The sequence below is a fragment of the Chinchilla lanigera genome, unplaced genomic scaffold, assembly GCF_000276665.1.
Source record: "Chinchilla lanigera isolate Chin_1 unplaced genomic scaffold, ChiLan1.0 scaffold00014, whole genome shotgun sequence".
In the NCBI taxonomy this organism is placed as follows: domain Eukaryota; kingdom Metazoa; phylum Chordata; class Mammalia; order Rodentia; family Chinchillidae; genus Chinchilla; species Chinchilla lanigera.
In genome coordinates, this window is record NW_004955415.1 from 19,402,481 (window position 1) to 19,425,144 (window position 22,664).

At 39.1% G+C, this 22,664-nt stretch overlaps 1 protein-coding gene across 6 annotated transcripts in view; it reads left to right on the top strand.

The window, feature by feature from the left end:
* Positions 1-22,664, top strand: part of Plcb4 (phospholipase C, beta 4) — a 353,965-nt gene that overhangs the window by 294,361 nt on the left and 36,940 nt on the right. For 4 of the 6 annotated variants that reach the window (XM_013512270.1, XM_013512271.1, XM_005380865.2 and 1 more), the window contains exons 21-28: positions 1,221-1,256; positions 3,828-3,969; positions 5,004-5,088; positions 5,445-5,569; positions 7,906-7,957; positions 9,369-9,471; positions 10,550-10,714; positions 12,971-13,175. In XM_013512270.1, coding sequence (XP_013367724.1) covers positions 1,221-1,256; positions 3,828-3,969; positions 5,004-5,088; positions 5,445-5,569; positions 7,906-7,957; positions 9,369-9,471; positions 10,550-10,714; positions 12,971-13,175 — 913 coding nt within the window. The remainder of the gene's footprint in view (positions 1-1,220; positions 1,257-3,827; positions 3,970-5,003; positions 5,089-5,444; positions 5,570-7,905; positions 7,958-9,368; positions 9,472-10,549; positions 10,715-12,970; positions 13,176-22,664) is intronic. The other 2 variants (XM_005380866.2, XM_005380864.2) reach the window with 1 other exon arrangement.

Sequence of the window (22,664 nt, forward strand, 5' to 3'; positions counted from 1 at the left end):
TGCCTTTCATGATCATTTTCACTTTGGAGAGGAGCCAGCAGTCACATGGTGCCAGATCTGGTGATTAAGGTGGATGAGGACACACTGTAATGTTTTTAGAAGCCCGCCGTTCCATTAGATGGCACTCAGCAGTAGCACTCACTGCATCTTTTAATCACACTTCATAAAGACATTCAGAAAAGAAGACCTCCAGAACTGCTTCGGAAAGAGGCAAGCACTGTGGGATAAGTATGTTTAAATCAAAGGGAAGTATTTTGAGGGCGGTGAATGACAGCGTGTCTTTTACTGCCATAATTTTGTTATTTTAAACAGTCCCCATTTTTCAGTCACCCCACGAGCTGTAAAGCACTGGCTGTTCACCCTGTTGCTTTTATGTCTGATTAGGAGATGTGATGCACTGCTGAAGCCCAGCATTGCAAGTGGGCCTCATATCACATATTGTTATTAGGCCAAGAGTTCAATCAAAAGCAAGTACAGTTTCTGCCAAATACAAGTCATCCTCGTAATAAGATAAAAATCAAAAGATCGTAAGTCAAAGCATCGTTAAGCGGGGAATCACCTGCACTATCACTTTGGGATGTGTCTGCGTCCCTTTGAGTTTGGTAGGGACACGGACATTGACTCCACCACAAGCGCGCAGATATGAACCTTGAGTGACTGAAGATGGGGCATCGGGGGAGATGGCCATGTTGGTTCCCTATCTCCCAAGCCCCCAAACTAAGTCACTAATTTGATTATTATAGTGAAGCAACTGATTAAGTGAAAACTGTCAGCAAAAGAAGAAAATAGCTTTAAGATGAGCTCTTCTAGAGTAGAACATGGTGAGGTCATAGCTTTTCCGTTCTTTTTTTTTTTTTTTTTGACAATACCGGGGATTGAACCCAGGGCCTTCACAATGACACATCCATGGCCATTATTTTCATTTTTTATGTTGAGATAGGACTTCACTAAGTCATTAACTTCTGAGCTCAAACTCCCAGTCTTCCTGCCTCAACCTCTCAAGAGTGCTGAGGTTACAGGCATACGCCACCATGCCTGGTTTATCTTTTCAGTTCTGCTTTTTCCTATGGTTTTATGTCATCAATAATTTCCCATGTTAATAAACAAGTAGAACAACACATATAAATATATTTATTTAAATATTCACCTACATATGGCTCATAAGTCTGGAACATTTCCCTTTAGAGAAGTAAACAAATCATTTTCTTTTTCTAATTTAGACCTCAGATGACCTTGAACATGAAAACAACAAAAAGGTAACAATATAATTCTCTTGAGCACTTTGCTTTCACGAGACACCCTATATTGCCCTCCAAAACCAAACATTCTGTACTAACTGTTATTGTTGTCATCTACTCCCCGCCCCAGTGGGATGTCAGATTTAGTGTTTAGATACTGTGTTTATATGCTTGATGCATCTGATTGGATATAAGTATTCAAAGGAAAGAATTGTTCACTGTGGTAAAGTGATTAAATTCTGATAAAAGCACAAAGTAGGGCAGGTACAATTTTTTAAAATAAGTCTAACGTGCCAAGGCATTTTCTTAGTTGGAATTAGAGATTTTAGCCCTAGCACAGGGCTATATAATCATCTATACACTGAGTTTGAAATTTAGAATGACCTAATAGGTCATTTGATCCATGCTATAGTGTAACAGAAAGGTGATCTTGGTTCTGACACATTGATATCCTGAAAGAGATTGTTAACTAGCTTTACACTGCATTCCTTCTGTTTTTTTTTTTAATCAGACATTAGCCTTCTTATAACTTTTTATGAGGTTAAATTACCTTTTCTTTTTCTTTCATCCTCTTCAAAGTTCTCCATGGTGATCAAAGTGTCTTAAATAAATGCGTGTGGTTCATTATACAATGCTGAGACTGATCACAGTCCTTGGAAAAAATGTGCCTTTTCCCTTCAGTCTCATACCTCAGAAAATATAGGAAGGGAAGTAAAAAGGTTCAAGATGTGACGAGTATATGTACTTATTTCCCACAACAAATGCATGTGTTATGTATTGCAAACATATTAATAAAAAAAGAGGAACAGGAAAGAAAGAAAACATAGCTTTCTGCCGATGGTGTCCTACTGTATTTGGAGTGAGACTCAAATCTTCTATCTGAATGTTCAGTTCAAAGGCATTATGGATAAATCTGATCTCATTCTCTCTCAAAATATTTATTAAAACACTCTTCTCTTAGACTAGAATTTCATAAGTAGAGGCTCCATGATGTATAGCCTGGCCAACATTTGGTCGTTGCTATCTGTCTTAAGCCTTAAGGCTTCAGGTGTCCCATGTGATGGATGGATGCACGATGGCCCTCGCATCAGGACAGTGACAAGGTTGTGTATGCAGGCACTTATCCTAGTGCCCAGGACTGGTGTTTTTAAATTATAGCTTTAAACTTATAAGAAGGAATAGAAGTGGTCCAGCCCTTGTTGGAGCATAGCTGGTGGAAGTTGCGACATACAAAGAAAATGATAAACATAGATACAAGTTATATTATTTGGTTATTTGTATCAGGTTGTCATTGGTGAAATCATTGTGATGGTCCGGAATGCTCAGAGTATGAAGTCATCATGTGAAAACCAGTGGTCTGACCTTTTCTTCCCTCAAGGCTGGCCTGAGGGGACTAAGCAATTTATTCACTTAGTTTCAATTTGCGCAGGAAATGTTGCTTCCAGAGTTCTCAAAAATATATTCTGAAGGTGCTTTTTTGTCATTGTAGGTTTTGTTAATTTTACATTGATTTCTCAAGAAATCAATAAAATAAGGGGCTTTTTTCCTCCATGCAAAGTAACACAATTTCCAGATATACTGTGTAGCAAGTGATCAGGTTATTTTAAGAATAAATGCTTTTAAAAAAAAACTACCATAAGCCGCTATTTTTATTTTTTGAGACGGGGTCTCCCTAGGTAGTTCAGGCTATCCTTGAACTCACTATGCAGCCCAAGCTGGCCTCAAACTCACAAGGATCCTCCTGCCTCAGCCTCCTGAGACTTGGGATTTATGGTGCTACACCATCATGCCTGGCTTCCATAAACCACAACAGAAGTGACTGAAATTCCAGAGCAATGGTCCTAAAAGTGACCCATTCAGCCCATCATTGATACCTGAGAACTAGGTATACAACTGCAAATTTGGGGGCCTCTGCTAGACATATTTTAGCAGAAACCCCAAGGGTGGGGTCCAGGCATCCTCTTTTGGTTCCGGTGAGTTGGAATGCTGGGGACTGAACCAAGGGCACTGAGCTACAGTCCAGCACTTTTTAAAAAATATTTTGGAGGACAAGGTCTCCCTAGGTTGGTAAGTTGCCCAGACTTGGCTCAGACTTGTGATCCTCCTGCTTCAGTTTCCTACAATGCTGGGATTACCAGCATGCACTACTCTGAGTGGCTCCCAGGAATATTTTAACATAATGAATCTCCCAGAGGTTCTGATGCACACTGACCTTTGAGAGTCGCTGTCTTTGATTACATCCTCAACTTGTGTAATGTGAACAACGCTCATACTACTTTTCATGTCTTATAGCATTGCCCTGAGGCCCCACTACAGCATCGTCAGTGTTCTAAAATCCCTTAGAAATCTAACAGTGTCCTAAATGTGTGAGACAAGCTGAAAATTTTCTGGTTACATTATTTGCCTTTGGAATTCTTTGGACCTATCCTAGGCATTAAGTTTTTAAATTATCCTTCAGCATAATGGAGGCATGGAAAGGTCTTTTACCTTTGCACTGGTGCGTGAGCAAATCATCTTTAGAAGGACATCTGCAGCTTCAGAGGCCTCCTGAAGACTTCGGCTCAACTGTCCTCTGCTTTGTGCTCCCAGGGCCTGATTACCGTGGAAGACGAACAGGCATGGATGGCGTCTTACAAATACGTAGGTGCTACCACTAACATTCATCCGTATTTGTCCACAATGATCAACTACGCGCAGCCCGTCAAGTTTCAAGGTTTCCATGTGGCAGAAGGTAACACCAATGGTTAAATGCAATCGTCTCTTCTGTCTGCTTCTCTTTTGTTCTGCTGTTGAGCTCCGGTCTGACTTGTGGCCATTTATTTCTTTTAGGCATGAAGACTTCCCACCTTGTTTCATTTTAAAATTTTAATTATTTACGCATATTCATTGTGCAGATTGATGGTTTTCACTGTCGCCTTTCTGTGTATGCCTGCATGGTGCTTTGATCATGCTGACTCTCCCTTCCTCGCTCTCTTGCCCTCTGCCTTATTTTTATGGGAAAAAGATAAGATAAAATTTCTTAACAATATAGTAGGAGAATCTACCTTATTTTTGATTCATAGACTATGTAACACGCAGGCCCTGGCATGCCCTGGGATTGTGTTGTCATTCTCCACGTCGGCCACACGGTGGCTCTGAGAGACTGTGGACTTGTTAACCTCTGGCGCTTCATAGCTTTCACGGAATTCTTTATCCAAATACTAATTTATTTTTTGATTGACACAAACCTGTGCATATTTACTAGATGTACTGTAATATGATATTGGGGTCCATGCATACATCTGACAGTTATTATTTACCAGTAATGGAAGAGAGTAGGGCTGGGGGGACAGAGGGAAAGCTGGTCAGTGAGTTCAACGTTACAGTGAGACAGGAGCAATAAATTCTAGCGCTCTGCGACACAAGACTTCCTTTTCACCAAAAGTTGGTCTCCAAAAACAAGAAATATTTCAAGAGTTTTCAAAATCTTTTCTGTCTTGGGGAAATCATCAACATAATCATCAAAAATCGTACTTCACGGTCGGCTGGCGCAATCAGAGTGCATGTAATTTGTTTAATGACTCCAAATTTAATTCAGCACACTCATTATTTTAAGTCAGCTGTCTCTATCCACAGGATGTCAATGAAAGTAGGAGCGACCAACATGACCCGGTAACATTAACCACTAATGTCTTATGATTCCAGATGTAATTATATTTATTGCCTGCCCTTCAGGAAGGATTTGGTGGCAGAGTTTCTGAGTGCATCTTTGCTTTTCTTTTACAGAACGCAATATTCATTATAACATGTCATCTTTTAATGAATCAGTCGGTCTCGGCTACTTGAAGACACATGCGATTGAATTTGTAAAGTATCCTTATACATTAAGCAGCATGAGACTTGGTGCACTTCTGGTTTGGCGGGAATCTCTGAAATACATCAATAGTTAATACATAAAATTGGTTGTAGAGGTAGTAAAATAATATACATGAAAGACCACGGTAGAAGTGTCAATCCGCCCAGATGTGAATTGCTTATAGAAATCCACGGAGTGAACTCTAATTTTTCTCCTAAACATCATTGATAAATGGGAAATTTGTTCTGTGTTGTCTATATGTTTATCATCATTGGCCTACACCTCTGTTATTTTACCTCCCTGTTGTTTATTTATCTCGACTGTGGTGCTCTTCTTTTTGTTTTTCCTGATTTCCTTAATAAGTCACACAGTTATAACAAACGGCAAATGAGTCGCATTTACCCCAAGGGAGGCCGAGTTGATTCCAGTAATTACATGCCTCAGATTTTCTGGAACGCTGGCTGCCAGATGGTTTCACTGAACTATCAAACCCCAGGTAGGAACTGATGTCCAGTGACCCTGCATTCCACGAGAACCCTTGGGTGGGGTGGTGTTGGCGGCTCCCATCGTTGGCTTTAAGCATCTTTTAAAAAAGGAAGCAGACATAGAGCAAGCAAAACATTTTGCACTAATATAATGGTGAGAAATTTATATAATGGTAAGAAATCAAAATCCCAAAATAGAGCAATAAAACAGTGGCAGAAGATAATATTTTTTGGTTTAAATTGAAGTTGTTTTCATAAATGCTGTGACTATTCTCCTAATATTACCCCCTACTCCATAGTAGTTCTAAGTTTTCTTCTTTTTGGATCAAATTTGTTATCCTTATTTCCAGAGGTAGAACTGAGCAAGGAGAATTTGGCTATCTTTGTATATAATACCTGTTACGGCAAAAATTTGGGCTGTATTCCACAAGAGACCAAAGAGAACAGACAAAGTTTTAATTTAGACCAGCCACCTCTCATCCTGACTTGCAAGTCAGGGAAGTGGGTGTGAACCTGCCTTTGTTCCAGCTTATATACATTTTTTGTTTCCATGGTAACAGATCGGAATGTTGTAGCCCTGGCCACATGTTGTTTTCCTTGTGCCACCTAACTGGGTCAGGCTTCGGTCATGAGCCCAACCACAATGATATATACTTTCTGTACTCTGTTCTATATGTCCCCCTATAGATAACCATACATTTCCTTTGTGGTTACAATGTTTATCTAGGGCCAGGAGAGGGATGAAACAACCCAGGCAAGGTCATAGGTGACTATCTGGGCCCTGGTGTTCTTTGTCTTTGGAGAAGCACTCCAGGGCTAAGTCAGGACTGCGAAGTTAACTCTTTACAACCCTTCGGGATATTTCTCAAGACACATTTTGAGGCTTGCATTAAGACTAGAATTATTCTATCTTAAAATGATATGCTAAGAGTCATTGGCCCATACATACCTACGACTTATTTCTCCTTTGACAATTACCCAGGCCTCTGTGAACATTCAGCAGATACCAATGCCATAGTGGCACTTCATTATAAAGGGATGGAGTATTATAGAGTAAATGGCTGGGGAAGAATTATATTGTTTTAAAAATAATAGTCTATAAATTGATCCTCCCAAATGTACTCAGAGACAGGCTTCCAATATATAATTCCTCCTTTTTTCTTAGAAAGAGGAGTAAATTTTTATTAATGCATAAACAAACTTTTGAAAGTTTTCAACACTTGTTTAAGAGCCTGGGATCACAATTTTAAAATTAGAGATAGCAAAACAGAATAGATAGAAATACATCACATGAGCTTTAACTTTATATGATTAGTTTTACATCACGGTTCTTAAAATTGGTGACCCAAAACCTAAACACAAAACAAAACAAAAAAAACCTCTTCCTTCTTCAGTTTTTTAAAGTATGTGTGTATCTCCCATATTTTCCAGTTTGAGGACCTTTTCCTTTTCTAGGGCACCAGTCTTAGTGTGGGGATCCCCGTCCTGTTCCCTATTACCTCAAAACCTTTGATTTCATCCTTTTGGCTTGAGCAGCAGCTGACTGTGGGCGCCCCCTCTTAGAGGGGCCTTCTTCGCGACCAAGAGCTTTCTCCTACAGAGTCACCATTATGCACGGTTTCTGCACAGTGCTAGCTAGGTCAGACTGTGACCAGGTACCAGTACATCACAAGTGTTTCTAGCTACACAACAAAAATTGCTAGCTTTACTTACAGATGGATCCAGTTATGGTCTTCATTGTCAATGAATCTGTCATAGGGATGACAGGATCCTAAAGCCATTTAATCACTAAGACAGCTTGTGTTTTATTCTAGAATGTCAAGATTAACCACATTTCGATGAAGAAGAAAAAAATCTAAAGTTTATGTCTTTTGTTGATGAGAGCAAAGAAAAATTTTAGCCACCTGCAAGAGAAAAGTCATTGCCAGTGTTAATCCCCATGGAAGGTTCCCTTAAATCTCACATTGAAAATAAGTTACCAGGTTTTATATTATGCTTACCTTGTTCATTTTTGAGTCTTTTTGAGTTTTGTGGATATCTCCAGCAGAGGCACATACATACTCTTCTAGGGATAGCAGGGTTTATATTCAGCATTAAATAAAAAAATCATTACTTGTGTATTGACTCTTTTTAAAGCAATTCTAGGATGAGGTTTATGAAAACACAATATGGAGTCATTTCTACTTGTAAGAGAGCTGTGTGTTAAACAAAGCCAGTGGTCTCTTCTAGTGTTGAAAGAGGATCTTCAAGCCAATGGACAATGTCATTTCCATTGTTTAAAATCACCCTGTCTGGATCTTCTTCTTTCAGGAAGATGAGATGCTAAATTATTTTTGTCTTTTGACAGATTTAGCCATGCAATTGAATCAGGGAAAATTTGAGTATAATGGATCGTGCGGGTGAGTAATGTGATTTAAACTGTTGTCACCTAGTTTTAAGATTCTGTGCTACAGCAATAATGAAACTGTGTCATTTTTAATTAAAGTCTGCTGAATGCAAGCTGCGTTTGAAGGGTAGGGTAGAAATAAATAAAACCCTTAGATAAATTATATTTGCAAATACACATTCTTCATCTGCCCCTTTTTACCTAAACAGATTTTTTATCTTTTGACGACACATTAGCAGTTCACCATATATGTGCTGTACTTTAATTCTGTCTTTATTTAGGAGTGGAGGTTTTCATATCTGCAGCAGGTAATGGCCCCTGTTCATTTGGACATTAACTGAAGATGCAGATATTAAATATGTCTACCTTACTGGAACCAAATATAGAAATGAAGTTAGCTTCATGTAAATGAAATTATAAATGTCACATTGAATTTAATTTGATTCAGCTGGGAATAAACTTTTGTCTTGATTCTTTGCTTTTGCTTGTAAATAGCCATTTTCAATAAATAATGCTATGACTTGTTCTCCTATACTTAAATAGCTCTGTTTAAAACCTGTGAGCCTAGAAGTGAAATAAGAAATATCCATTTACTGAAATGCTGAGAAGTTAAAGGAAAATATGAAGTGAAAATTCTATAAAGATAAAAAAAATCCTCCATGGCCATTTTTCTCATGCCTTTTCCCCAAGCAGCATATAAGTAAATAATCCCAGACCACAGCCCAAGACCTCTGGACTCACCCAGAAGAATACTATAAAGATTACTGTACTCTGCCAGGAGGGTTTTGATGGTCACTCACCTAGTCGGTCACCTTAGTTTTTATCACCCCAAACTACCAATCAAAATATAATTTATCAGCAGTTGTGAGCTAGGAACGGCTCTTTAAAATGTACACTCTATACCTTTGCTATCAGACAGATGGTTCTCTGCAAGTTTGGCCACACACACAAGCGACAGCCCTGTGACCTCAGTAACCCACCATGTGTGTATCTAGAACATGTACAGTGGTCTCTTCTGCTGTGTGATTTGAAAGAAGTAAAAATGATGTCCCTTGGAAGGAAAAGGCCAAGTACACGTGAGCTAGTGGACTTTGCAAGATTCTTGCTCCAACTGGATTCTGCCAGGGCAGAGAAGGAAGCCCAAGATTGGCTAAGCCAGAAAGGACTCAGGAGCCTGAGGAACATTTTGGTCAAAGTTCCCCCTTGTGTTGTTCTTGTCTTTGAACACAGCACACCCTCAGAGGCAGGTGTAGCTGATGTAATTGCTTTTTGGGATTGTCCAATAGGGAAAGGTCTCTCTCTTGGATGCTTCTGACCCTCTACTAGAAACTCTAGCTGCTGAATTACAGATGGGGAAAAGGTCGTATTCAGGGAGTGTGTGTTTGAGTCTTTATAAAGCTCCTTCTGTGCTTCTGTCCTATCAGGTACCTTCTCAAACCAGACTTCATGAGGCGGCCAGACAGAACATTTGATCCCTTCTCAGAGACCCCAGTCGACGGAGTCATTGCAGCTACCTGTTCAGTGCAGGTGAGGCCCCTGCTCATCGCAGACTGTGCAAACATGTATGCAGATGATTCCAGGAAGGCACTACTGCTCAAATGTTTAATGTCAAGTTGCAAGAGCTATCTGTTGCTCTCAGATCTGACTTAAAACTCCCTCTTTTTTTCTGAGACATTGTTTCCACAGGAAAAATAAGGAAGGATTTTGGAAATACCCTATCAAAAAGTATGTACTATATGATTGCTGTATATAAAATTCTGGAAAGTAAGAACTACAGTATAGTAAGTCAGTGGTTGCCTGTGGGCAGAGATGGATTATAAATGGGTCTGAAGAAACCCTTAGAGGTTATGGAAATGCTTATCACCTTAATGGCAGTGATGTGGTAGTCTCATAGATGTGGTCATACATCAAGACTGATTCAAATGTATAGTTTAAATATGTACAGTTTATAGTACTCAATTTTACCTCAGAAAAGCTGTTTCAAAAATTATTAACTATTAAGTGTTGTAAAAAAAAGACACTAATAGCTATAATCACTTGGAAAATAAGTGAAAAAGAGTCACTCCATAGCTTTTATAGTAGATAGAATTTAACACTGGTCTTTATAAACAATACCATCAGCTGACTAATTTCAATATCAGCAAAAAAAAAAAAAAGCAGGCAAGTTCAGCTTTTCTGTCTGTGTCCCTTTTAGAATTCAGTAATAAGTACAGCATGATAGAATTTCACAACTATACAGGTATTATAGGGGATCTCAATGCATCACTTCATGCTATAGGTATGGACACTTATGTGAGATGAGGACACTATGGATACTCTATATTACTATGACTCACATCTTTGCTTGATTCTTTCAGCTTTAGCACGTAGAACTTCTGACTAGAACTACTTTTGTCGCTACATATAGTAGTTGCCCAGTAATGTACCGGTTTGCTAAATAAGAAATATAGGATTTTCACTGATAATTGAAATTCCTCCCATGAGAGGAACCAAATTTTATTTATAGTTATTTCTTGAATACTTTTCCTTACTTCCTCATTATCCTCTGCCAATGATACTTACACAGAGTTCACATCTGCCCCATTCCTTGTCTGTGTTACTGCAGGTCATATCAGGCCAATTCTTATCAGATAAGAAAATTGGCACATATGTAGAAGTAGATATGTATGGATTGCCAACCGACACCATACGCAAGGAATTCCGAACTCGCATGGTCATGAACAACGGGCTGAATCCAGTTTATAATGAAGAATCATTCGTGTTTCGGAAGGTAGGCCCTGCCGAACCCACTCTAACTTGGTACATAGACATGACATGATATAGGACATAATGTAGGACATTTAACCAATGTCTTTTTATCCATTTCTTCCAATGGACAAACTCTGTCCCTATCATATAATTTTTTAGCCTTGTTTGGCCCTGTTCTGACTCCATCTCTCCCTGGAGGTGCCCATCTCCCTGGTGGCACTAACTAGGCTGTAGGATTGCAGCTGCTACTTAGTATGCATCCCACCCCCTCCATAGACACTGTCATACTTTGAAAAGTTCTTCTCTGCCCTGGAACTAATGGGCAGATTGCACTGGTTCTTTAACCAAGAGGTCAACAAATCTACTGCACCAGAGCTGAGGTCAGTAAATGTCATCGCATGGGTCAGCTGACTCAGTTGTGCCCCTTTGGAAAGTATGTCACCTGTTGCTACTCACAGGTTTTATTCTTCATGTACAGTTTCTTTGCCTTTCTTTGTTCTGCCAGTAGTGGCTGCTGGTCCTAAGAACAAGCACAGTCATTCCCTCCAATGTTCACCTTTAATCATTTTTCCCTTTTGTTTCTGTTGTCAATTGAAGATACTTCGAAAAGGCCACACACTGCCGGTGCTGTCCCAATGAATGTCCATTTCTCTCTCTTACCTGTTCTGTTGTCTTGACCAAAATTATTTTTTCTTCTTCATTAGACCCAGATATACTAAGTCGTTCTGCTCCATGTATGTGTTGTGCAATGCAGAGAATTTATTTGTTTCATAACAAAACAGGGATTAGCCGTTTCGGAATAGTATGGCTAACTTACAGAAAGCAAATTCAGGAAGATCGATGTAGGTTGAATAAAGCAGGCCATTTTAAAATTTAGGTCCATAAATACCTTGATCCATGCAGTGCCCATTATGATGCTCTCTACCCCTGTCAGGATGCAGTGTAAGTTAATCATGATTTGTGTCTTTTTTTGCCCTGGTTTTCCTAATTTGTTGTACCTGGACCCATAGCATGGTATAGCATCCTTTGATAGTGTGAATAATCCCTATAGACATTTCAGAATGTTGCAGTTCAGAAGGATATTCAAAATATTAATTCAAGCATTCTTTATTTTTGGTGAATAAGGAAATATCAAACTTGTTTAGTGTGTGTGTGTGTGTGTGTGTAATAGTTCCTGCTCCAGAAACAAGATACCAATTCTGGTTCTTTCACAATTGTTGAAAATAACCTTTTACTCATATTGATTACTTCAGGCATGTCTTCTTTGTTGTGGCTGTGTTTGTTTTCTGCACTAAATCACCAGTCAAGAGTGACAAAGCCCAAACTGTCCATTGGCCACATAAGGAAGAGGAGTGAGGGAAGGTGGCTGGATTTTAACTAGAGTCCTTTACATCTTTGTGAGGTTGGAGTTAAATTAGTCCTTCCAGATGCAAATAAGCAAAAAGCTTGGTCTAGCCTTAGACACAGTACTCAGTTTGGTTGCAATATCCTGGTTGCTCTTAGCCAATAAAAATTCATTCCTGATTAAACACACTGGATTTTCTTCTGTCATGTTCCTACTTTGAATAAGTATTTTGCCATCTGCACTCAAATATTATGTCCGTTTATTCAATTAAGGCATGGCAGGAGAGGAAGTCTGCTAATGTATATTAATATTTTAAAATATATCAGTGTTTCATGGAATCAAATCATGTTTCCAATGCCCTTTGTATTTAATATCTTCTTCTGTTTAATACTCCAAAATGTGTCAGGAACTGAGAAGCACAAGAAGCAAGAAAAATCCAAACTTATTTATCAGTTTTCTTTTACACATGAAACATTTATTCAAACACACTTTCTCTATTATTAAAAACAGGTATAGCCAGATGTCAGAAGCAGGGCAGATAGCAAACAGAGCATAGGTTTAGAAGTCAAGGACCCTGAGTCCCAGGTGCTATTCTGTCACTGACAATCTCTGAGTTTAAGAAAATCACTCTTTTTCTCAGGGTCTTCTTTTTCTCATCCATAGCTTGGGTGGAAATGGGGAAAGATAACAAGGGTCTTTAACAGTCATTCCATGTAACATTTCTGATGAAATGAAACCTGTTCTGATTGTCTTTCTCAACATCTTGTGCACTGTAGTTTGCACAGTGCACTATAGGAATCCAAATAGATTGTGATTTGTTTTTACCATAAGAGGTTCTTAAGAATAGCATGGACTTGGTCCAGGTTCCTAGAGTACTGGTTCTTGGAAACAGCATTACAGAAACCAGTGTAAAGTCTCATTCCTTTTTTGCAGGTGATCCTGCCTGACCTGGCTGTTTTAAGAATAGCAGTGTATGATGATAACAATAAGCTGATTGGCCAGAGGATCCTTCCCCTGGATGGCCTCCAAGCAGGGTACCGACATATTTCCCTTCGAAATGAGGGAAATAAACCTTTGTCACTGCCAACAATTTTCTGCAATATTGTTCTTAAAACATATGTGCCTGACGGATTTGGAGGTAAGATAGACATTTTGGTGCAGAATATGATATAGATGAGGTTCTAAAACATTCTGTCTGTGCTTTACAAGTAATAATAATGATGTTTATTCTTCCTTATGTTGTAAACCTATGCTTATAAAGGCTTATAATCTTGAAGAAATTAAGCATAAATTACCTCAGAACTCAGAGGTAGAAATGAAAGAGCAAGGCTAGTTTAGCTTTAATGTCTGTTCTTATTTTAAAATGTAATTCTGTGTTATTTATGAAGTTTTATAAGTACATTTTTATGAAAGATATATTTATACCTCTAATCAAAGTGAGAAAAATAATATCAAACCATGTTTTTTCAACTAGTATCACCAAAATATTTAAATTAAACTCAATTACCAACATACCTGTATTTTGTCCCAAATCCTCAAAGAAGTTCATTTTCTTTAAAAATTCCCAATCATCAGTCCACTTTGACTTTGCCAAGGTAATCATTGAGAAGAACCCAAACTAGACTACATATTAGAATTTTGCTTACACTCAAATCAATTAACTTTTCATAGACTCCAATAAGCCAAGAATGTTAAAAGAGAAGTGCTCAAAATTCTCAGTTTGTTGAACCCTGAGGAAACAGTATGACAGAGTGACTATTAGCCAAGGGTTTAAGTCCTAACTCTCCATTTAGTCAAGGGCTTAAATCCTAACTCTCCATTGCTGGCTGGTGGTCTTGGGAACATGCTGTTCCTTCATTGCCTCTCCTGCAAGTTAAAGATCATGGTATTTCCCCTCTCTTAGCATTCTGGACAAGTGTTCACCCTTACAGTGTACAACATAGCAAGACTGAAGACTATGTGTGTGCTTGGGTCTATGTCTTCAGAGGTCAGAACACTGTCTGTACTACACCAGAACTATTTTGTGAAGGGAATATGGTGCTCTGTGGCTGTTGGATTTTAGTAATGCATGCTTCTCTGAGGGTAGCTTTTCTGAAACTAATCATCACTTTAACAACCTAATTGCAGGTTCAAAAAATAAACTAATCCCTGTGGGTTTTTCAGTGCCACAATGTATAATCATACATTCTCCTCCTTCCCCTTTGTTTTTCAAAAAGTAGAAGCACATTAAAAGTTATAGCATACAGTGACAGATAGAGAACTCATTAAAGAATGTAGGAGTGGGTGCTGTGGATAGGGTAAATGGATCAGAGAAAGAGAAAGGAGGACAGGAGGCCTTGTATGTTTCAGAGCAGCAGCCCAGCCCTTGGCAAACCCCAGAGACCCCACAGCAGTGGGCCAGAGGCATCCACGGATGAATAGAATCATCTCCCACATATCTGAGCTTAGAGAGCAGGGGACTTGTGATAAATGCACTTTACAAAGAGCTGCATAAGCCCATACTGGAAATTCTTTTTAAGTTTTGCTTCTGCATGAGTTAAGTTTCAAATGAAAGTAATCCCTTCCTGGGAAATGAGCCATTTGATTAGAAAAGAGGAAAAAATAGTTTGTTAGGTTCTTGCTTTCTGCCAGGCACTTTACATAAAGTCTAAAAATGTGAAATTGTTCAGAATGGAAGTGGGCATATATAGATCTGTGCAGAAGAAATAGTTCCATTTATGATTTGCCATTGCCAGTGTGAATATTTAAATACTGGTCCCAGTTCATCTCTTTCATAATAGTCCTACGAAGATTATTCCCTAACATGTCGTGGCTGCTTCCTTCTTGTCAGAAGTAGTTGGGTTTCCACACTGTCACCGCTGATGTGATCCTGCATTTGATATCTTACCCTCAGATTTGACATCAGACACTGTTGATTCAGAATTCTAAGGTCATCTCTTCTATTTGGAAAGAAACTGAGGGGTGATGTTAGAAGATTTAAGGGTCTTACCTGAAGGTACCAAAAGAATACAAGAACTACCTTTTCCTAGATTTCTGATCATCTTCACAGCTTCTTGATTTATTTGTTCCTATTTCATGAAGTAAGCTCACCTCCCACTTCATACCTAAGTGTTTAGGTACTGCATCAGTGAAGTAGCAACTCTGTAGGGTCCATATTCCCTGGTATATTGATGTTCTTTGTTGATCCTGCAGGAACAAGTTCAAAATGAAACCGCACTGTTCCACTCCAACATTTTCTAAGGAAAAAGAAAAAAGAAAGTTGTCAGTATACATCATCACATTTTTATTTGTCTAAAGAAAGATAATGTGTATCCAGTACTTCATTTTACAAACATGCATGTTTATTTCATAAAAAATAAGGCAGCTGTATATATCAAAGAGAACTTCTGACAGCACAAAGAATAGGAGTCACCGCTAAGTCCACTGCCCACAGTAAACTACTTGCTTTCATTTCCATTTTTTTCTATTTTGCTTCTAATAAAATTGAATCTGAATCATATGGAGCCCTAATTTCTTCCCCTTAATGGAGACTATTTTCTTGTGTCATGAAATATTTTTATTTTTTTATCAGCTGCGTTTAACTCCACTTTAGGCTTGCTTTTATTTAGTTACTGACAAGCCCTGAAATCATTTCCATTCTTATTTCTTATAAATAATTCTGTACCTGAGAATCCTAAATGTAAAATTTTGGAAATATTTGTGAACATTTCCTGAAGATTAATTCCTTGAGGTAGGTTTGTTACACACACACAGAGAGATAGATAGAGATAGATAGATAGAGATAGATAGAGATATAGCTTTAGATTGTCAAATGTCAGTATATTACAGAGCTTTGTAAAAAAACATTTAAACTAATAAGTAAAAGTGGTATTTCATTGAGGTGTTTCATTTAAAAAGTATTCTTCTCAAAGGGAAAGATGTGTACTTCTTCTTTAGTACCTACTCTCTGAATGACCTGAGTAAGAAATGTGAAGTTTAAAAAGTCCAGTACACTTAAACTCAAAATTTTTCCAGTTAAGTAAACATATGTATAAAAATGAACCAGCGTATGGATCTACGTAAATGTGACCCATTATATGGTGTGTCCAAAAGGTAGGAAAGCCCTGGTGCATTAGGAATGCAGGAGTGATTAACCAGAGTATCTTGGACTTGGAGAGATATTCTGCCTCTAATCCAAAAACCTGAAATCCAAAATGCTCCTTCCAAACCTTGTGGAGCATCATGTTGGTGCTTAGAAAGTTTTGAATTTCAGAGCATTTGGATTTCAGATTAGAAATAGTAAACGTTATTCCATTATATGGCCATGCCGTTATCTCTTTCCAGCCTTCTGAATTGGATCAATATGTACTCCTATGCATCCTGTATAAAGCTGCCCATTCCCATTCTCCATAGCCAATTTTGAGTGACAAAAAAGTTCTTAATTTTTACCAGTAATGGTGGCAAATGTACATCTCCTCATCTCAGCTTACATAATTACAAGTCAGATCAAATGTATTTTTATGTATTTTGGTTATTTCTACTCCTTTTCCTAAAAATCCCTCTCTAGTACTCTGTGGTTTTTGATTATTCTTTTTAATACCTATTTTTCTTTAATTGTTTAAAGCAAATTTTAATTTACTCAAAAAATTCCCTCTTTCTTCCTCCTCTCTCTCTCCCTCTCTCTCCACCCTCTCTCTCTGTTCCTCTCGCTCTCTCTCGCCTCTCTCTGTTCATGTCTCTGTCTCTCTGTCTCTGTCTCCCTCTCCCTCTCTCTCTCTCCCTCTCTGTCTCTTCCTCCCTTCCTCCCTCCCTCCCTCCCTCTTTCTCTCTTTCATAATTTCCAGAGTGGTCTGAAATAGATATCAGCGTCCCACCCAACAAAGTTCTATACATGTAGTGGGCGGGGATCCGAAGACTATTTCTCTTGGCTGATAGCATGTTATTTTGTTGAGGCTGCTGTGGCCATGGACTCTGTGCAATACACTTTATATCTTTGTGTTCTTGTTGCAGCCCGGGGACAACTGTAGTCTCCATCACACAAGCAAAGGTGGGACACAAGTTCTTGGAACAATGTTGGCCACAGCAGTGCCCCATTCAGTTTTTTCATTTTTATCTGTTTTAGTGAGCTAAAGAAAAATCTGCTGATTGTAGTTTCTTCACCTTAATTTATCCTTTAGCTTTTGTCAGTTGCAACAATAAATGACTGTTCCACAAGCGATTTATCATCCTAGGACAGTTTCTTAATCCCATGCTTGCAAAGTTTCAGAATTCTAATGCCCTGGTACTGTTATGTGGCGTTTACCTTAAGCACAGCACTCTACATTCTACATGACTAAATGCATGTTAAATCTCAGTAATGTCCAGAGGGTGGCATAATTTTATAGAAACAAGAAAAGTGTTCTTAAAGGTTTGAAACATTAGGACAGCTCCTTAGGAAAGGAGCAGAATTTACAGAGCTTCTGGCCATCTATTTATTGAGGTTCTATTTTATGGGGTCACCATAAGGAAGTGACTCCCCACTGATAAGAAACTTTGCCCCATTTGCTATTGATCACAATTAATTCTGCCCTCCTGCATCTGGTGTGCTTTGGAGACTTTGAACTCCGCCTGCCCAAACTCCCTTTCAACATAGGTAGGTCTTGAGTGGAGTTTTCCAATCTGTCCCTCTTTCAGTCCCACAAGGTACTCATTTTCCCTCCTTGCCCACCCAAGACATAGGTGAGGATTTTAATGCACTGCTTATGGTTTTCATTACAGCATAATTCCTGAAACGCACAAAGATATAACACCAAATATGATGTCTGTTTATTTTTGTGGCTGTAAGAGACTGCCTGAGACTGGGTCATTTACAAAGAAAAGAGGTACTATAGTTCACAGTTCTGGAGACTGGCAGGCTAAGACAGAGCAACTTCATCTGCCCAGCTTCTGGAGAGGTCCTCATTCTTGTCCATGGGTGGAAGAGCAGTAGAACGGCCAGTGAGAGCATAGAAGAGGGGAAAACAGGGGCAGGACAGTTCATAATAACCTATTCTCAAGATAACCAACCCATTCTTGCAGGAGCTACATTATTCCTCCCCCTACACCCACTCCCAAACACCTCTTAAAGAACCCACTACCTCTTATTCCCATTACACTGGCAACTAAATGTAAACGTGAGTCTTTATGGAGAGAAACCACATTGTAACCACAGCCGATGGCTAGCATGTGCTTCTGAACTTTCTTTTTTTTTTTTTTTTTTTTTTTTTTTTTTTTTTCTCTGGAACCGGGAACCGAACTCACGACTTTGCGCTTGCCAGGCAGGCGCTTTTTGCCGCTGAGCTAAATCCCCAGCCCCGCTTCTGAACTTTCATAGAGTTTTGTTTTTAAGCAGCTCAGTTGTAAAATGTCTCTGGGCTAAGGAACAGCAGTGAGGTCTCTTCATGATCAGAAACTAGATTTTGATGTTAAAAACTGGTAACATTTAGGAGAGGGATGGCTCAGAACGAGTCGAGGAGCCTTGAATTAATTCTTTCAACTTTACTTTGCTATGAAACATAAGGAAAAACAGCTATGTCTTTTATTTCCACACTCATACACAAAAGAAGGATACTGATTTGGAGCTAAGGTCCAGTCCTCTTTTGTCAAATCCACTGGGACTGGAGCTCTCTTTTCTGCTTTGTGGGTGTGCATGCTACCGGCAGAGGTATTTGCCTTGCGCAGCATTGTCACCGTTAGCACCGCTGAGGAGGGATAGGCAAAAGTTCCAGGCTAATAACAATTAAACACTTACCAGTATTTCTCTGTTCCCATCCAACGGTGCTTTGACTGGGTTTTACCAATTGTGTTTCTTTTTTTATCAGGGAGCTGCAGTAGGGAAGAGAGGCTTCCAGGCTATGGAGCGTCAGCATTGTATTCCATCGTCACTCAGAGCTGAGGGTCCTGAGGTGCTCTGCTCCTCAGGCAGTGCTCCTCATTAGTTCTGCAGCTGTATAGACTTTGCCTCTTCTCCTGCAACCAGACTGTTTTGCCTAAGTGCAGATGAAGTGCCCATTTGTTTATTTTCTCATTTTCCCTTTCTGCCTTCCTTATAATTAAAGACATGTCTAACAGGTAAAGGAAGTATTTCTCATTCACTCTGCCCAGACCTTCACAGGGTTGCCTTCCAAAGATAGCTGATGTTTGTTACATCGGATGTTTCTAGAGGAAGAACATCCATAATAATGCAGGTGCCGTTCCTTGACAGAGCATCTCAGAACTTCCTGAGGCAATTTTAAGTTGTTATATTTTGTCCTCTACTGTGTGGATACTAAAGTTTTGTGTTCTTTTTATTGAGTAGTTGTTGGAAAACCAGTTTGCATACTAGCAGTGATATCTTGGGGTGTATCAAGGTTGAACTTGGGGCCTCATGCATGAGGTACTCATTTTTATGGCTTGTTAAAAAAAAACTATGGATATTAGCAAGTGCTCCAGGAAGAAAGGCTCTGTAGTGGAAAGATGCAGGATGGGGAATGCTAAAATAGAGTGGAAGTTGTTCAATTAAACAAATTGAAACAGGCTTCTAATCATGCAGTGCTTTGATATGCCCTGTGAATGCCACAGAGAAGGGAGAGAGCTCAGATCTTTCCCATCTCTTCAAAGCCAGATCCTGCTGCCCTGAGCAGCAGTTGTGCAGCCTAGGCTTCTAAGTAATTCAGCTTGAGAAATCCTTCCTCTCTTGTAGAAACTGAAAGAACTAATCCAAAGTCATAGTTGATCTTTATTTGCACAATTTTATAATCAATAGGGGAACATGGTTTTTTTTTTTTCTGCCTCTGTATGTTGATAATAGAAATAAAAGAGTGGGGAAGCTGACAGAATCTGGCTCAGGCACAATTTCAGAGGGCTGAGGAGAGGGAGGTTAGGTGCCCTGATTTGTGTTAAGGACTCAAATGCTTCAAAAAGTAGTGGGTAGACCACAAATTGAATTCTTCTGAAAAGTCAGTCAGTAACCGGATGTCTGCACTAAAGAACTGCTGTCTTCTCTTTAGTTCTTAGGGACAACTAAATTGATGCTTTCAGTTCCACATAAATCAGGAAGGATGGGCAGGATGGAGGGAGGGGAAAATGTATACGTGGAGTCCTCACTAAGAGAGAGCTTTGTAGAAATGGCACTCAACTCTGAAATAGACACTATGTTTAAAAAAAAAATATGGCTAAGTAAAGCTTTGGTTAAATTTAAATGAAAAAAAGCAAATAAGATGCACAAACAGGTTTCATCTTAAAAAGGAAGGTTGCAGTGCTCCTGCTGTGGCCTCCAGGCATCCAGGATGTTTCGGCGCACCTCGGTTCCTCAGAGTCAGGAGTTGGTGTGTGCACCTCTTCCCCTATTAGATGCACGGTGTCTCTAGGTCTAGTCACCTGCCCGAGGAATGCTGATCTGCACTGAAAATTAGTTCCCGGTGCAGTGGTTTGTCCTGAGGTACACTGAGCTGAATGGGACACACTCAGCCACAACCTTCCCCCAGGAAAGGAACGAGGCCCACTTCAGTGGCAGCTTGGCACAGATAAAGATGCCAGATTTACTTAAATATGCAAAATGTTAGCCAAGAGTACGAAAGATGTATTTAACCACTTCCTCAAATCATTTTTCTGTGTTAAGGCAAGGAAAAAATAAATAACATTTGCAAATAGAATTACACAAGTATATAGGTGTTAGATAGTTGAGGTATAGCTTTTAATTCCCTAGTTACATGTGATTTTATTTTATTTTATTTTTTATTTTTTTTTGGTTTTTCTCCGGTACCAGGAACCGAACTCACGACCTTGCGCTTTCCAGGCAGGCGCTTTTGCCACTGAGCTAAATCCCCAGCCCCTACATGTGATTTTAAATGTGGTTATTAAAAACCAACTTTCGTTTCAAATTTATAGACTCTACTTATCTACCTATCTATCTATCTGTCTGTCTGTCTCTGCGTCTCAGATGTATATGCCATTGGTTAGAGGAGAAAGTAAGATGCGAAGAGAAAATGATGCAAGAGTCTAAGATACACTTGGACTCCCTAACACTGAGCCTTTGCCCTTCTCTGAAAAATGTGATGGGCTTCTCAGACTGTGTGTATTCAATTTCTGTCCTCCTGCTTTGACCTATAATTTCAGTTGCAGCATGAGTGTCTGCCACCATGTGACAAAATTAGAAATCCTAGAAGTATTTATTTGTAATTGCCAGGAAAGAAGCATCTAATTTAAATAACCTGGTAACTTTATTTTTGTCCAGGGACTTTGATTCTTTTACAATCTCCCTTTTGTCTCCTCTGAGCTAATATGCACAAACTTTATCTACACTTTGAATGTTTTTGTTGTAATTTTGTCAAGAACATCATTACTGCATGACTATTGTGCTGTATTTTATAATGTAATCTTTTTTAAAGGCAATATAGAACTGCAAATAAGACATCCCAAATAAGACATCTAAAATAAGACTCAAATCAGGCAGGATTTCAGAATCTGGTAGCATCGGCCTCCATACTTCCTAAAATGGTTGGTACAGATGATTTGGCATACATTCAATAATGATATTTATCCAACAAATGGATAAATCTTCAGCATCTGATTCTGCTGTGTAATTTAGGCAACCAGTACATAATCCAGCAGCAGATGGCTGACAAGAAGATCTCAGTCAGCTTGACTGTGGGGTGTTAAGCAAAATGTGGAGTCAACTAGGTTGTAGTTATGTAAAATCATCTCCCTGCAGTAACCAGGGAGAGTATTACTAAGCTTCTAGGTCTGCTTCCCCCCAGAATCCAACCATGACAAGACCTAGGACAATCTCCAATGGCTGGTCGGCCCTTCCCTGTTCACAGAGACAGAGCTTATCTTGTGCCTAAGTATGTGACTTTGTATGAAAGATGTATACAGAAGAGTATAAGCAATAACGTTGTTTTCTTGGTCATTATCAGTAATCAAGTTTATAATTGCCTGACTGTATCCCCTGTATCTTAGGGGTACTGTATCAAGTTACCACACATTGGCTGACTTGAAACAACAGCTCTTTACTCTACACAGTTTGAGAAGCCAAAAGTCTAAAACCGAGGGTTCCCCAGACTGTGCTCACTGTGAGGGGCTCTTAGAGAACATCCTTCCTTGCCTCTTCCTAGCTCTCAGTGGCATCCAACAGTCCTTGGGTTGTAGCTGCATCGCTCCACTCTTTGCCTTCATTGTCAATGACCTTCACTTTGTCTCTGTGATTCTTCTCTTCTTATGAAGACACTATTCACTAGATTTAGGGCCCACAGTAATCCAGAGTGGTCTTATTTTAAATCTTAAGTGAAACCTATACAAAAACTATATTTTTACAGAAGGTCACATTATGAAGTTCTGGGCAAGCAAGAATTTGGAGTCAGAGCAATATTCAATCCAGTACACCCTCTTAATTCTGGCTTACTTTCCAAGTACTCATTTTTTAAAATAAATCATTCTTCAATAACTATATTAAAATAAACTTTGTTAGGAATGCCCCGTGGGCATGTTAATTTGCTGTATGATGCAACTGAACTGTTAATTTTCTGGAAATAAAGTGACAAAGAAATAATCTTTTGTGGGGCTGGGGATTTAGCTCAGCGGCAAAAGTGCCTGCCTGGCAAGCACAAGGTCGTGAGTTCGGTTCCCGGTACCGGAGAAAAACCAAAAAAAA